The sequence below is a fragment of the Passer domesticus genome, chromosome 7, assembly GCF_036417665.1.
Source record: "Passer domesticus isolate bPasDom1 chromosome 7, bPasDom1.hap1, whole genome shotgun sequence".
In the NCBI taxonomy this organism is placed as follows: Eukaryota; Metazoa; Chordata; class Aves; order Passeriformes; family Passeridae; genus Passer; species Passer domesticus.
In genome coordinates, this window is record NC_087480.1 from 34,624,286 (window position 1) to 34,637,883 (window position 13,598).

At 56.4% G+C, this 13,598-nt stretch overlaps 1 protein-coding gene across 5 annotated transcripts in view; it reads right to left on the reverse strand.

Moving 5' to 3' along the window:
- Positions 1-6,603: 6,603 nt before the first annotated feature.
- The window catches only part of CACNA1E (calcium voltage-gated channel subunit alpha1 E), a 137,236-nt gene continuing 130,241 nt past the window's right edge, over positions 6,604-13,598 (reverse strand). For all 5 annotated transcript variants that reach the window (XM_064427638.1, XM_064427633.1, XM_064427632.1 and 2 more), the window contains 3 exons: positions 12,366-12,546; positions 12,090-12,280; positions 6,604-10,767 (listed from right to left, as the gene is read on the reverse strand). In XM_064427638.1, the coding sequence (XP_064283708.1) occupies positions 10,228-10,767; positions 12,090-12,280; positions 12,366-12,546 (912 nt within the window). In that variant the 3' untranslated portion in view covers positions 6,604-10,227. The remainder of the gene's footprint in view (positions 10,768-12,089; positions 12,281-12,365; positions 12,547-13,598) is intronic.

Consider the following 13,598-nt stretch of genomic DNA (forward strand, 5'->3'; position numbering starts at 1 on the left):
AAATACCTATTTGTCAGCCTGATTTCATCCAGGAGATGATTGTAGAGCACCACTTACCCACTTTCCCTTCCCAGCCTGAAACCTGACCTGTCCTCATAGCCTGTAATAACATCTCTGAGTTAATTCACTGGAGCTGTAGTCACTTGTGTGCAAAAATAGGGCTGAAACTCTGTCCCTTGGTGCAGAGGGGCAGGTGAGAGCCCTGGGGGAAACAGGGCAGCAGTTTAGCCCCACCAAGAGCAGCCCTGGCTGAAAGCCTCCTAAACTCCCACCAGAGGGCAAAAAAATTAAAAAATAAAAAAGGATTTCTGCAGGGGGGAAAATCTATGAAACACAATTAAAATATTCAGGCAGCAAATCCACCAAATCTCCTTCTCCAGCAGTTTCCTGCAGCCCTCTTGCTTTGGCTGACCCTTCCAAAGGATGGTTCTGAGGGAGTTGGGGGTGTATTTATCCTGGAGAAAAGGAGACTCAGGGTGACCTTATCACCCTCTATACCCCCCTGAAAGGTGCCTGTGCTCAGCTGGGGCTGGGCTCTGTCTCCAGGCAGCACTGACACAACCAGAGCACACAGCCTCAAGCTGCAGCAAGGGAAATACAGGCTGGATATTAGGAAGAAGTTTTTCACAGAAAGGTGATAAAGTTCTGGAATGGCTGTGTGGGGAGGTGGTGCAGTCACCATCCCTGGGTGTGTTTAACAAAGCCTGCATGTGGCACTGGGGGCCAGGGTTTAGCTGAGGTGCTGGGGCTGGGTTGGACTCCATGATCTTGGAGGTCTCTCCCAGCCCAGTGATTCTGGGATTCTGTGAAGGGGTGACAGAGGCAGAGCCTGCAAGGGCAGCAGCTTTACAGCCAGGGGTGACAATTCAGAAAGGCTTTTCCCCCGAGAGCTGCCGGGCTCTGCAGCACCCGAGAGGCTTTCCTGGGCACGCTGCAGAGGGAAGGCAGCCCTGCTCAGAGCCAGCCCGGTGTGTTTGAGCTCCCACCAGCTCTCCCAGACAGCGCCGGCGCTGTCAAACGCCAAATCCCAAATCACTGTCACTAGCACGGGCTGCAGGAGTCAGTGCAGGGAAAAAGGAGGAAAAGACAAGGAGAGAGCTGGCACGTGTGACTCCTGTCCCATCTGCCCTAGGTCTTCCTGCCTTCCCGGGTTGGAAGAGCAGGTGGAAAAGACGTTCTTCTTCCCAAACCTTCACTTTTGAGTCAGAAACAACACAGAGTCCAAAAGCAATCAGAAGGCACAAAGGCCAAAAGCCTCGCTTTCATTGAGACATCTTCTTTCTATCCAGACACAGGTGGGCCTGATTGGTAATTTAATCAATACATTTCACATGACTGACTAATCAAGACGACACCTCTAGGGAGTAAACAACGTGTTACAAATACCAGGTGCAGCTTGCTTCAAATTCCTTCTCTCCAGCTCCCTGAAGCTTCCCAGACCGATTCATGGGAAAAGCTTGTGTAGCTTTCTCTCTCTCTGACCAGACTATTGCATCCACAAAGCAGGGGTTTGCCAACATTCATCCCAAAAACGCAAAGAGCAGCGTGTGAGCTTTTCCTGCCCTTTTTTTTTTGTTTGCATCTCCCACCGCTGGGTGATGCTGGGGACGAGGATGTCTGTCCTGGCAGAGGGGATGGGGACACCTGGGGACCCCAGAGCCGCTGTTCCAGGGCTGTGGGTGGCACGGTGGCCGTGCCCGTGTCCTGGGCAGGGTGCAGGGATCCCTGCTGGTGTCCCCCGTGCCCCTCCGGCTCCTGCTGCGGGAGGCAGCTGCAGCTATTCCTGCTGGGAGGTGGAAGAGGAGCCTTTGCCAAGGGGCAGGGGAGGCTCTGCTCCTTCGCAGCTCCTTGGCAGAGCTCTCGCTGGTTTCCTGACGCGCTGCTGGCTGCTTGGGAGGTGAGACTTGCTGATCCAGCACGATGGCACATGCTGCAGGAAGAGGGGCTCAGGCTGGGACAAGCCCTGGAAAACCTAGGGCTGTGTAAATGGGGGCTACCCTTTGATCAGTGGGGGGGAAAAAAAAAACACCAAAAAAAAATCCAACCTAAAATAAAATTAAAAAACAAAAAATCTTTTAAAACCCAAAAAAGCCCCCAAAATTAAAAACAAAACAAAAAAAAACAAAAAATCCCAAAAAAACAAACCAAAACAAACAAAAAACAAACAAAAAAACCCCCAAAAAACCAAAAAAAAGAAAAAAAAACCAAAACAAAAAAAGAGCTTGATTGCACTCCCCCCCCAAGTAAATTATTATAAAGGATATTTGCAGGCCCCTGTCAACACTTCAGAGGCCAAGGGAAGGGGCAGCTGGGACTTGTGGCTCTGGCTGATGGTCCTGCACACTTCATCCCTCACCCAGAGGCCCCAGAGATGTACAAAACCCCCTTCTTTGCCCTGATACCATAGGATTGAATTTTGCTGGGAAATATAACCTTGGGTTTATTTTGTTCTCTGCTCTTCCTCTTTTGGAAAGGAAAAAAAAAAAAAAAACAAACCCTGCACAACTCCTCACATCGTTCATGATGGCCATGATTCTGTAGATCTGTGAAAATCAATCTGTGAAGATCACATCGTCTGTGGCAGAGTGCTCCATAAATTCACTGAGTCCCTGGGGAGCGTGCGTGGGAGGCAGGGAGAGTCTGGCCTAGGCCTGGCTTTAAAAAATAACCCATCCTATCCCTGATCCCTCTGCCTGCACCCCAAGCATCACTGGTACCTCTGCTGAGGTCTGGAGCTGCCACACCCGTGCCAGGGTCCCTGTGGCAGCTCACCCATGCACTGGGACACTGCAGGGACACCCAGCTCAGCCCTGCAATGCCTCTGAGCTGAGCACAGAGCGTGGTTTGGGGTGATTCTGGCTGCAGATCATCCCCTGCTGGGTTTCCACCCACTCCCCCAGCCCTCCCAGCATCCAACTGCCCAGTGCCAGGGACCCCCGGAGAGCCCTGCTGTGGGCACAGGGAGGTACCAGCTGGGGAAGGAGAGCAATCCGTGCTTTTGGCATTCATTTAGAAGCCAGAATTGTGTTGGCTTGGGGTTATTTTTAATTATCTACACAGAAATAGCAGAGTCAAATGAACAGTGGGCTCTTTCCTGCTCAGTGGAGTTGCAGCAGGAGATGGGATTGTGAGACCAGACAAGCTGAGCCCTGCCTACCCCCTTGCTCCCTGCTGCCTGTAAAGCCAAAGGGTGACAAAAAAGAGCTCCCAAAAACCTCCTGGGAGTCAGCAGTACCAGCTGGCTCTCCTGTGAACAGGTAGGGGTCAGTTTCCAGGGAATTCCGTGGGATTTTAGCTGCTCACCAGGCCCCTGCTCCCTGTGCAGATGTGCAGAGCTGGACACTGAGCAAGGCAGGTCAGTGCCAGGAGACAGAAATAAAGAGAAGAACAAAAAACCTGAGGTGCTGACCCCAGGCCAGGCTGTTCCAGCCCTTTGGGGAGCACAATCCCTGTGGGGAACACAGGGAAAAGGAGTGGGGTTGTAGGGGGTGGGTTGTCAGCGGGGTGCTCACCTGGGAGGGGATGCTCATCCATGGGGGGATGCTCACCTCTGGGAGTGAGAGGAATGAGGGATTTGTCTTTACAAACAGACTCTGGGTAGATAAAACTAGCACTGAGAGATAGAAGAAGCAATGGGGAGGATTCCTCTGTTTGATAAAGGGAATGAGAGAGATTTGTCTTTACAAACAAACTGTGGGTCTGCTGATTAATACAGTCAGATACAGTGAGATGAAAGGAACAATGGGCAGAACCATAAAGTCCATAGGAATTCCACTGGTTGACACAAGGTACAGAAAAAGGTGGGGAATACATTAGAGGGGCATCTTAGGCAGTAGGATTTTGGGAAGTCTGTACCTCTCAAGTAGCTCAGCCAATGGGGAATGAGAGTGGGAAATTAGGATAAAAAGGAGGCTGTGTCCTCTGGAAATTTGAGAGCCCCAATGGGAAATGCCCATGATCTGTCCCTTTATTCAGATAAAGTTACAGGACTCCTCTGTCTCCTTTTTGGACACAAACCTCTGGTGTTTGTGGGTAGATGTTCCTGGCAGGGGGATGCTCACCTGAGGGGGGATGTTCCTCCCTGGGGAATGCTGTCCCGAGGAACTGCCGGTGCTGGCCGCCCACGAGCCGGCAGCTCCACGTGGCTGCCGGTGTGAGTAAGCACCAGCCCCTCTTCAGAGCCCACGCACGTCCTCGGTGTGCTGCAAGTGCCACCAGAGGAAGGAAGGGGAAGGAGGAGGACGAGGGCCACCCCGGCGGCTCCATCCCAGCCATCGGCTGTGCCCCCGGGGGGAGCAAGCCCTGCCCCTCAGCCTTGAACCGATGGGTTCTAAACACCTCACTAGGGTGGGGAAAAGGAAGAGAAAAGGGTTTATTCTTTCGAGTTCCTGCCGCTCTTCTTGTCCTTTGCACCCTCAAGGAGCTTGGGTTGGCTCCAGCAGCCTCACAGCCAAGATTCCCTTGTGTTGCTGGAGGAGTGAGCAGATGTTTGACCAAAGGACCAGAGCCAGGCTTCCCTTGCAGGGATGCACAGTTCCTGACGTCCTGCCTATAAAATAATCCGGGAAGCCTTTAGAGAAGTGCCCGTGCCTGCAGAGCTACAGACACACCCGGTGTCGTGGGCTTTCATTTGGCTTTGCAGGAGGGAAAGCGGGGCAGAGACAGAGAGAAAAAAAATCCAGCACGATGAAGAATCCATCCTTCTCTTCCCAGGAAGGTCTTTTCCCAGGAGGAAGACCCATGTTATGAGGTGATGACCTGCAGCTGTCCCAGGACAGGACTGTTCATGTCCCCCAGGCCATGCACATCCCAGGGGCTGGGATTGCTCCCACGGGAGCCTGGGCAGCTCTGCTGGGACCGGGACTTGGAGGGGTCCTGGAGCACTCAGGGCAAGCTGAAAGGAGCACTCACAGCCCAGGATTTTGGGCTTTGTGGCCCTGCCCCCAGTGGCTCCTCGAGGAGGAGCAGCCCCGGCACTTCTGGCAGCCACATCTGTTTCTGGGGTACTTTTGTTCCCAATTTATCCCCTGTCTCCTGGAGCTATTATAAGCAGGTACAATCTGCATCGCCATTGTTATTCAGATGATGTACAGATAATTTTAACCTTTCTGTTCCATTTGTCAAGGGGCTTTTTTTAGCCTCTGTGCCTGCCAGGCAGAGCTCTGGCTCTCCGACAGCGAAGGCTCCCCATTTTGCAGCACCAGTTTCCCTTCTCAGGGGGAAGCTCTGCCTCTGCATTGCTCTGGGTGTATTCTCCATGGCCCCAGATATATTAGGGGATTTGGGGAAATGTGGTCATGCACTCAAGCAGCTGCATCCACCACTCATCCTCGTATCTGAGGTGGGGTTCCATGGGATGTCCATCACAGACCTGCACACTCCCAAGGCTTTCAGGGCTTTTGGAGCAGCTCATACTAAAGCAGTCACTTCGAGGAATGTTAATGCAGCACTTCTGGCCCACTCAGGAGGACATCCTCTCCTCAAACTGCTTCCAACAGCGCTGCAAAGGCCTCAGTGCTGAAGGTGGCATCACCACCCTGCAGAGCCTTCCCCACAGTCAGGACTGCAGATCACTTTTTTGGCTATAAAATGGGAACTCGCTTCCCAGCCTGGAAAAAATGCTGGGCTGTCATTGCATACATCGCCTCGGGAAGTGCTCTCAAAGCTGGGCCATCTCCTGGAACTCCACACTTCCCACTGAAAACTTCTTATCACTTCATGAGCCAGAGAAGTGAAAAGCAGATCTGTCAGCATTTGGGAAATAAAGGGAAATTCACACAAAGTGAAGGGCAGGATAAAACCAGATCCTGCTGCAGGTCATTTGGGCTCAGTCCTTGTGAAACGCACAGGATAAAGCTCAGCTCAGGGGGTCCAGAGGACACGACTGCCTTCATCCTTCCCTGAGCTCTTCTTGGCACAGTACTGGGAAAGAAGGAAAGTGTTCTTGAAAAGCCACAAACCATCCCTGTCACCCCAGCTCAGCCTGGAGGCTGCCACAGGCTGCTGCCTCAACTCTGGCTGCTGGAGAATTTTTCACACTTTAAACACTCCTGCAAAAAAAAAAGATGTGACTTCAGCATCTTTGCTTGACAATTCACCCACAAGCTTTGGACCAGGCAACAGCATCTGCAGCCACCTGACGTGGAGGGGTAGCCAAGCTCTTTGGGTGCCCCCAGGGCACAGATCCCAGCGGGGTTTCCAAGGCTCCCTTGCATTCCTGCAGTGACAGGATGGCACCGGGATGCTCTTGGCTTCCCCTGGCCAGTTTGCTGCAGTGGCACCATGAACAGCTCCTCAGGCTCCCGGCCCTGGCTCTCCCAGCTCCCCCAGACCCCAGCACCCCTCAGCCCCTGTGTCTGGAAGCAGCCAGGTCCGAGCCCAGGATATCTCAAATATCCTCCCTGCCCCTCTCCTCCACAGCCCCCCGCCCTGCCTGGCGTTGCAGAACACCCCATCCCACATGATGGCAGTGCCAGCACAGGCTCTGTGCCTCCCCCTCCCTGCCATGGGGACATTTTCAGGGGTCTGTGACATTGCCCAGAGTCCCCACGGCCCCCCCAGCACGGGGGGGGGGGGGTGCCAATGAGACCAAGCCGGCAGCAGTTCTTTACAACAAGGTTTTATTTTTCTTTCCTTTTGACAAAAAACATTGAGGAGTTGTACATTGTTGGTGGTCAGCTCGGTTCCCCGTTCGGGTCCAAACGAGCAGGTTATGTTACAACATCCCACCCCAGAGCCTGGGGGATGAAGGCAGAGCATCTCCCACCCACCCTCCCCGGGAGACACCAGCCCCACTCCTGAGGGGTTCTGCCATCCAAGGCCTCCTGGGGGGACAGCAGGATGGTGCTGGGACAGCCAGCCTGGAGGGGACAGCTGGGCTCCGTGTGCCAGGGCTGTCACACCTCCTCACACACCCACCACAGCCCCCCCAGGAGATCTGCAGGGCTTCAAATCCAGCCCCAGCACCGAACTGGGAACCAGCTGCATGCCACTGGTGAACTCCTGCATGTCCTGTGGTTGAAACACATCCCCCCCCGCCCATCCTGCCTCCCGTGGGCCAGCAGGCACCGAGTGGCACAGTCCTGGTGTGCGGGAGGCTGCGGAAATGTCCAAAAATCCACAGAGGAGAGGTTGCACAGCAGCAAAGCCGAGTCCAGCGCCTTGAAAGCAAGGCTGCAGTGGTGCCCCGGGGCCGGCTGACCTCCCCTCTCGGCACAGTCCTTCCCGTGGCTCTCCTGGGGGTTGTTTTTGGTTTCAGAGACGCGCTGTGGAGGTGCCACCGTGTCCCCCCCGCCTGTCCCCCACCGAGGCAGAAGCGGGGCGTTTCCGGACCCTTTCCGGGTGAAAAGGGGCTGTGTTTTGTTCCGCACAGTTTCTGTATGTTAGTTAAACGCAGGGCTGACATGCCAAAAAGCTCAGGTTGGGGCGCTGCGCCCCGGGGGCTGTGCCCCATCCTGCGCCGCATCACCAACACCGCTCGCCGGCCCCATGCCCGCGGCTGGGGGAAAGAAAAGCGCCCCAAAAAGCTCGAAATCCGCATGAAACGTGCCCCCGCTTGGAGAGCATCGCTGCCTCCCTCCCACCCGCCAGGCACAGACACAAAAAGCCGCCTCCTCCCCCCCTCCGCGGGCTCTTACTCAGAGCCCGGCGCATTGTCAGACACCTTTCCGCATTTAGAAGGAGACGATACCGACACCTATATTTAGAGCAGGTACGGCATCGCCTTCCCCTGCCCCCAGCAGCACCGCGTCCCCTGTCCCCGGCCCCACGGCATCCCACGCTGCCCGCCAGACCCGGCTCTCCCGAATTCCAAAGCTCCGCAAGCTTCAGGGTGAAGCCACGAAGCTGGAAGGGAGCAGGCGATGCCCGTGTCCCCGGCCACCAGCAGGGACCTTCCCTACGGCTGCAGGGGACATGCTTTGTCCCCAAGAGCCCAGAGGGGGGGATAAGCAAGATTTTGGGATCCCTGGGCAGGTGGAAGTGTCTGTTTGGGAAGCAGCAGGGACGGCAGAGGTGCCCCCCACCATCAGGGACTGCTTTGGGCCCTGTCAGGGGGCACAGAGGGCACTTTGGCCATGAGAAGGAGGGGGTTTGGTCCATGCACGAGCCCTGGAGCAGGAAGCCTTCAGAGCCACTGGGATTTGCTTCTCACAAAGCAGAGCTCCCTCGGGGGAGCTCACGAAGCGATCAGAGCGTGATCTGCACATGCAGGAGCAGGGCAGTTTGTGCATCTTTCCATCAGGAGAACACATGAGCTATCCAGGACCAAAGCAAAGCCTGAGCAGAGCTGCTGCTCAGCTGGACAACAGCCCCAAAGGCCCAGACCACAACAACCTGCAGCAAAGCAAAGCTGTAGGCAGGAGGAAGGGCAGGGAGAGGGCTGTGCTGCCTTCACCTGCCCGTCCCCACGTCCCATCTCCACTCAGGGCCACCACGCCTGGTCCAAACACACCGAGCATCCCCCAGCCCTCAGAACAAGCCCTTCCCTGAGGCTCCAAAGGCACAGCTCCCTCCAGCTCCCCAGGACCACGCTGGGGCTGACAACAGACACAACTCGTAGCAGAAACACAGCACTAGTCCCCAGGGCGAGCCACCCGTCACCACGGGCCACCAGCAGCACCTCCCCGGGCTGGCAGGCACAGCACTGCACCCACAGCGGGGATCCTTGCGAGCTGACAGCACATAATTAGCAGATTAATTAATGACTGGCGCTGGAAGGCGGCCCTGTTCTGCATTCTCAGTGTTTGCAGGAGGGCTGAGCCACCCTGCTCCTTCCCAAAGTCTGCCCAGCTCTTGGACACCCACACTGGAGCCGTGGGGTTTGCACAGCCAGCCCCCCATGGCAGCCCTTCTCCAAAGGGGTGCCAGGCCCCCAGAGGGGCCATGGCTGCAGGGGAAACTGAGGCAGGGCTGCTGCAAACCCGGATGCCCGTGCCCAGAGGAAAGATCTTAAAGGTACATCATGCACTCACAACATCTTCACTCCCCTGCAGACATGGATATCTTCTTTTCCTGGGAAGACAAGCAAAGAGGCCTCTGAGAGAGAGGTTTGCCATCACCCCCTTGGCACTGCAGTCTCCCTGGGACAGCTCTGTCCTCATCCCTTGGGCATCCCCCTCCTGCAAGCACCGAGCTGCCCAAGGAGCCCTCGCCACAGCCATTTCTAAGAGAGAAAATGCAATTCCCAGCGCTGGAAACCCCTGGGAGAGGGAGCAAGGTGACATTCCCAATGCTCTGTACAGCAGCAGCCCCCCGGGGATGCTCGGTCCTGCCCCCACCAAAGCAGGGTGCAGGCAGCAGGAGCCCCAAGGGGCTCGCCAGCATTGTCAGGTGATTAAAACAAATCTATGTATGTGTATATCTTTATATATACAGCATATAAATATATATACACACACACACCCCGTATATACACACACAGGCACACCTAGAGTTCTCCGTATATAAATAAATATATGTCAGCAGGACACAGGGTACATTCGGCAGCACTGAGCCCCCCACCCCCAGTACAAACCGGGAGTTTTGCCCCCTCTGGCAGCCAGAGCTGCTCTGGTCTGTCTGGGTGCACCCCAACCCCTCATCCCCTGCCCCCCACCGTCGCATCGTGCCCCTTTTCCAGGCAGGATGAGACCCTCGGGGAGGGAAGTTCAAAGCCACAGCAGCACAAGCCCAAGCGACAGAGCAAAGGGGGTTCCTTTGCTGGGATTCTCCGGCCATAGGGAGCAAAAAAATCCCTCGGGATGAGCTTTCCCGGGGATCCCTCTCGGGGCAGGGAGCAGGGCTGTGGCCGGGGGGCTCTCCCTTGTCCCCCAGCACACCAACCCGGCCGGGCTGCTCTGCTGCCCATCAAATGCTTCTCTGTGCAGAAAAAAAAAGTGATAATAAAAAATGAAAGTCGACAGATTTTAATTTTTTTTTTTTGCACAAAGACTTTTTTTTTTTTTCCCTTTCTTTGCTGTTGGGTTATTTTTTCCTCTCGTTTTCCTTCCCCCTCCGTTCCGGTCAGTTTGGGGTGGGTTTTTTTTTCATTTTGTTTGTTTGGTTGGGTTTTTTTTTGTTTTGTTTCGCTGTGTTTTATTTTCCCCCTGCGTTTGGTTTTGGTTTTTTCAGTTTCATTCCCAGGCGTGGCGAAGAGCATGCATTGGAGAAGGGCAGGGCGGGATGGGGGGGGGGGCAGCCGAGGTGGGGTCGGGTGGCGGGTTGGAGGCTCGGGGCGGGGGACAGCTTCTAGCACTTGTCATCTTCCTCGGTGTCGCTGAGCACGTCGATGCTGGCCCCGCACATGACGCCCTGCGCTGCCCCTCGCCTCCGCCGCCGGTAGTGCCCGTTGGGCATCTGCCAGCTGTGCCGCAGCGGCGGCGCCGAGCCGATGGTGTTGGAGCGGCCCAGGCTGGTGGCCACGGCCGCCTCGAAGGTGAGCGTCTCCTCCTCACCGCAGTCTGAGGCGTGCGAGTCGTCGTGCAGCGCCAGGTAGGGCTCCGAGATGTAGCGCTGCGGCGTGGACTGCCGGCTCTGCTTGCCCGCCGGGGAGCTGGAAGACTCGGCCGGGCCGGCCGTGCTGGGATCCAGGGTGGAGGAGAGCAGCGGGGAGCCGCCCTCGCTCTCGTCGGCCGGAGGAGAGGTGTCCCCGGCGTGTCGCAGCATGGAGGCGTAGGACAGGAGGGGACGCGGCTTGGGGGGCACCGGCGGCAGCTGGCGGCGGCCCCGCCGGGGCGTGCTGGTGTCCGAGATGGAGGGGATGGAGCTTTCGCTCAGGGAGCCCATGCCCTGCAACGCACCGGGACACGCTGGGGACTGCGGGCGGCAACACACCACAGCACAGCACCACAGCACAGCACCACAGCACACCACCACAGCACACCAGCACAGCACAGCACCACAGCACACACAACAGCACACCACACACACACACCACAATACACACAACACCACACAAAACACCACACCACAGCACACAACACACAGCACCACAACACACCACAGAACACACAACACCACACAACACCACAGCACACCACACACAACAAACACAGCACGCAACACACCACACACAACACCACACAGCACCACACCACAGCACACAACACTACATACCACACACAACACCACACCACACAACACCACACAGAACACACCACACAACACCACACAGAACACACCACACAACACCACACCACACACCACACAACACCACACACCACACCAGACACAACACCACAGCACACCACCACACACAACACCACACCCCACACAGCACAACAGCACACAACACCACACTATACCACACACCACACCACACACCACACCACACACAACACCACACCACACCCCCTCTCCCCCCACCCTGAGCACCCTTAGGAAGCCACCTCTGTCTTGAAAGAGAAGTTCTGCCCCATCCCTGCCCCATGAGCTCATTGTGGTCTGCGGCCTCCTTACAAACAGAAGCACACGGGCAGGCACTGATCACCCTGGTGACAGTGACAGGACCCAAGGGAACAGCGTGAAGCTGTGCCAGGAGAGGTTTAGGTTGCATATTTGGAAAAAGTGTTTCACCCAGAGGGTGGTCACACATTGGAAAAGGCTCCTCAAAGAAGTGCTCACAGCACCAAGACTGACAGAGCTAAAGATGCATTCAGATAATGCTCTCAGGCACATGGTGGGATTCTGGGTTGGACTCAATGATCCTTGTGCTCTGTTCCAACTCAGGATACTCTATGATTCCATGTTCTTGGTGGTCAAAAGCAAAAAGCACTCCCAAACCACTGTAGGAAGAGCTGATGGCTTGCCATCTGCTGCTCTCCACGGGTGGCATCTCCATGGGTGGCTTCAAGCTCACTCAAGCACTGGCACCTCCAGGCTGGAACACCTTGACCTTGGCAGGGAGTGGATGCCATAGCAGCAAGAGGACCAGCAGGGGATCCACCCCTGTCCCCAAATACTCTGCAGGGTGCCCGAGCAGCCCCAACCTGCTCTGCTCACGGGAGACACAGAGATGCCACCACCAGGAGATGAGACGGTTCAGAGCTCCCAGAACCGGGGCTTGTCTTCCTGGTTTTTCATTGTGCTTAGGAAGGAATCCAGCCACCCACCTGCCTGCTGGGTGTCTGTGACCTGCCCTCGCTGGGTGACCGGGACTCGCGCCGCCGCTCCGGCGACTCCTCCTGCGCCTGGGGACTCCTCTCCTCGGAGTTGCAGCGGGAGATGTCAGGGGACAGCAGGTGCTTGCGCTCTTTGGATCGGCCCCGCTCCCTGCCCGAGCGGTGCCCCTCGGACCGGTGGCCTGCAGGACAGCCCCGTCAGTCCCCAGCAGCACGCCCTCTGCAGCAGCCCAGCTGGAGGGGTTTTTGGGTTTTTTTTGGGCTCACCCGAGTCAGCGTTGAGGCGCCGGGCGGACAGCTGGAGCGAGGAGTGGTAGCTGCGCCGGCGGGACTTGTAGGTGTTGTCGCTGCTGCGCTCCATGGAGAACTCATCCAGCCAGGAGCTGTTGGGCCGCTTGTCCCGGATGGTGGAGAACGATCTCCGCATGGAGCTGGTGTCTGTCACCACCTGCAAGCAACCCCGGCCAGCCGGGGACAGCATTAGCCCCAGGCTGGGCTGGGGGTCAAGAGTGACCGGTTCACCCCCACCACGGGGATGGCCATGCTGTGGGATGGGGAAATTTGGGGTGGGGGGCAGCCAGCCTGAGAACAGCCCCCCCAGATAATCTCTGCACAAATCAGGGGTGGGAGGAAAGCGGGTTTTAGCCCTGGAGCTCGTGGGCTGCCCTTCCCCAGTGGGCTGGAGCTGTGCTGCACAGGCAAAGCCAAGCCCAGGGGCTGGGGGAGAGCAGCAGCACCTGCCCCTGTGTGTGGGGACACAGAGGGGCACCAGAGCATTGCCCCCCAGCATCCCTCCCCACTACGAAAGCAGGGTCAAGAGGAGCAATCCTTGAAAAGATTGTTGGCAGAGAGGGGTCCCCCAGTGCCCCTTGCTCTGTGTTCATTTTTCCAGCTGCCACCACTTTTCCACACGCCTCCCTCCTCTTCCTTTATTCCCACATCCCCAACCCTTTCCCCTGCATTCACTCCCTATCTCCTCACCCATGCTGTTGTTTTATCTTCCCTTTCCTTTTCTTTCTCCCTTCCATGCTTCTCCTTCCTACCTTCTCCCCTCGTTACACCCTGTGTTTTCACACGTTATGAGGAAAACATCACCTCCTTCCATAATTCCTTTGCTTAATTCTAGCAGCTCTTTGCCACTGCAGCCTCAGGCTGTTCTCCATCTCCTCTCACCTCTCCTGCTCCCATCCCCTCCTTCTGCTCATCTCCTTTGCTGCTGAATGACCAAGAAAGCCCGAGACAAAGCCTCCCTTTGTCTTCACACCCCCACAAAGTGCCACACCAGCACTTGGTGCCTGCACCAAGGCGAGACAGCAGACCCAGAGACTTCACAGCAACACCACACCCCAAAAAAACATCTGTGTCTTGGGGGAGGCTGAGCACAGGACAGAACAACAGAGAATCCAGGCAGACAGATGAGGAGGTGAGACGTGGCCTGGGTTCCCCTGGACAGACAGAGAAGTGCATGTGTTGGGACGATGGGAAAGGACGGAGAAGGCA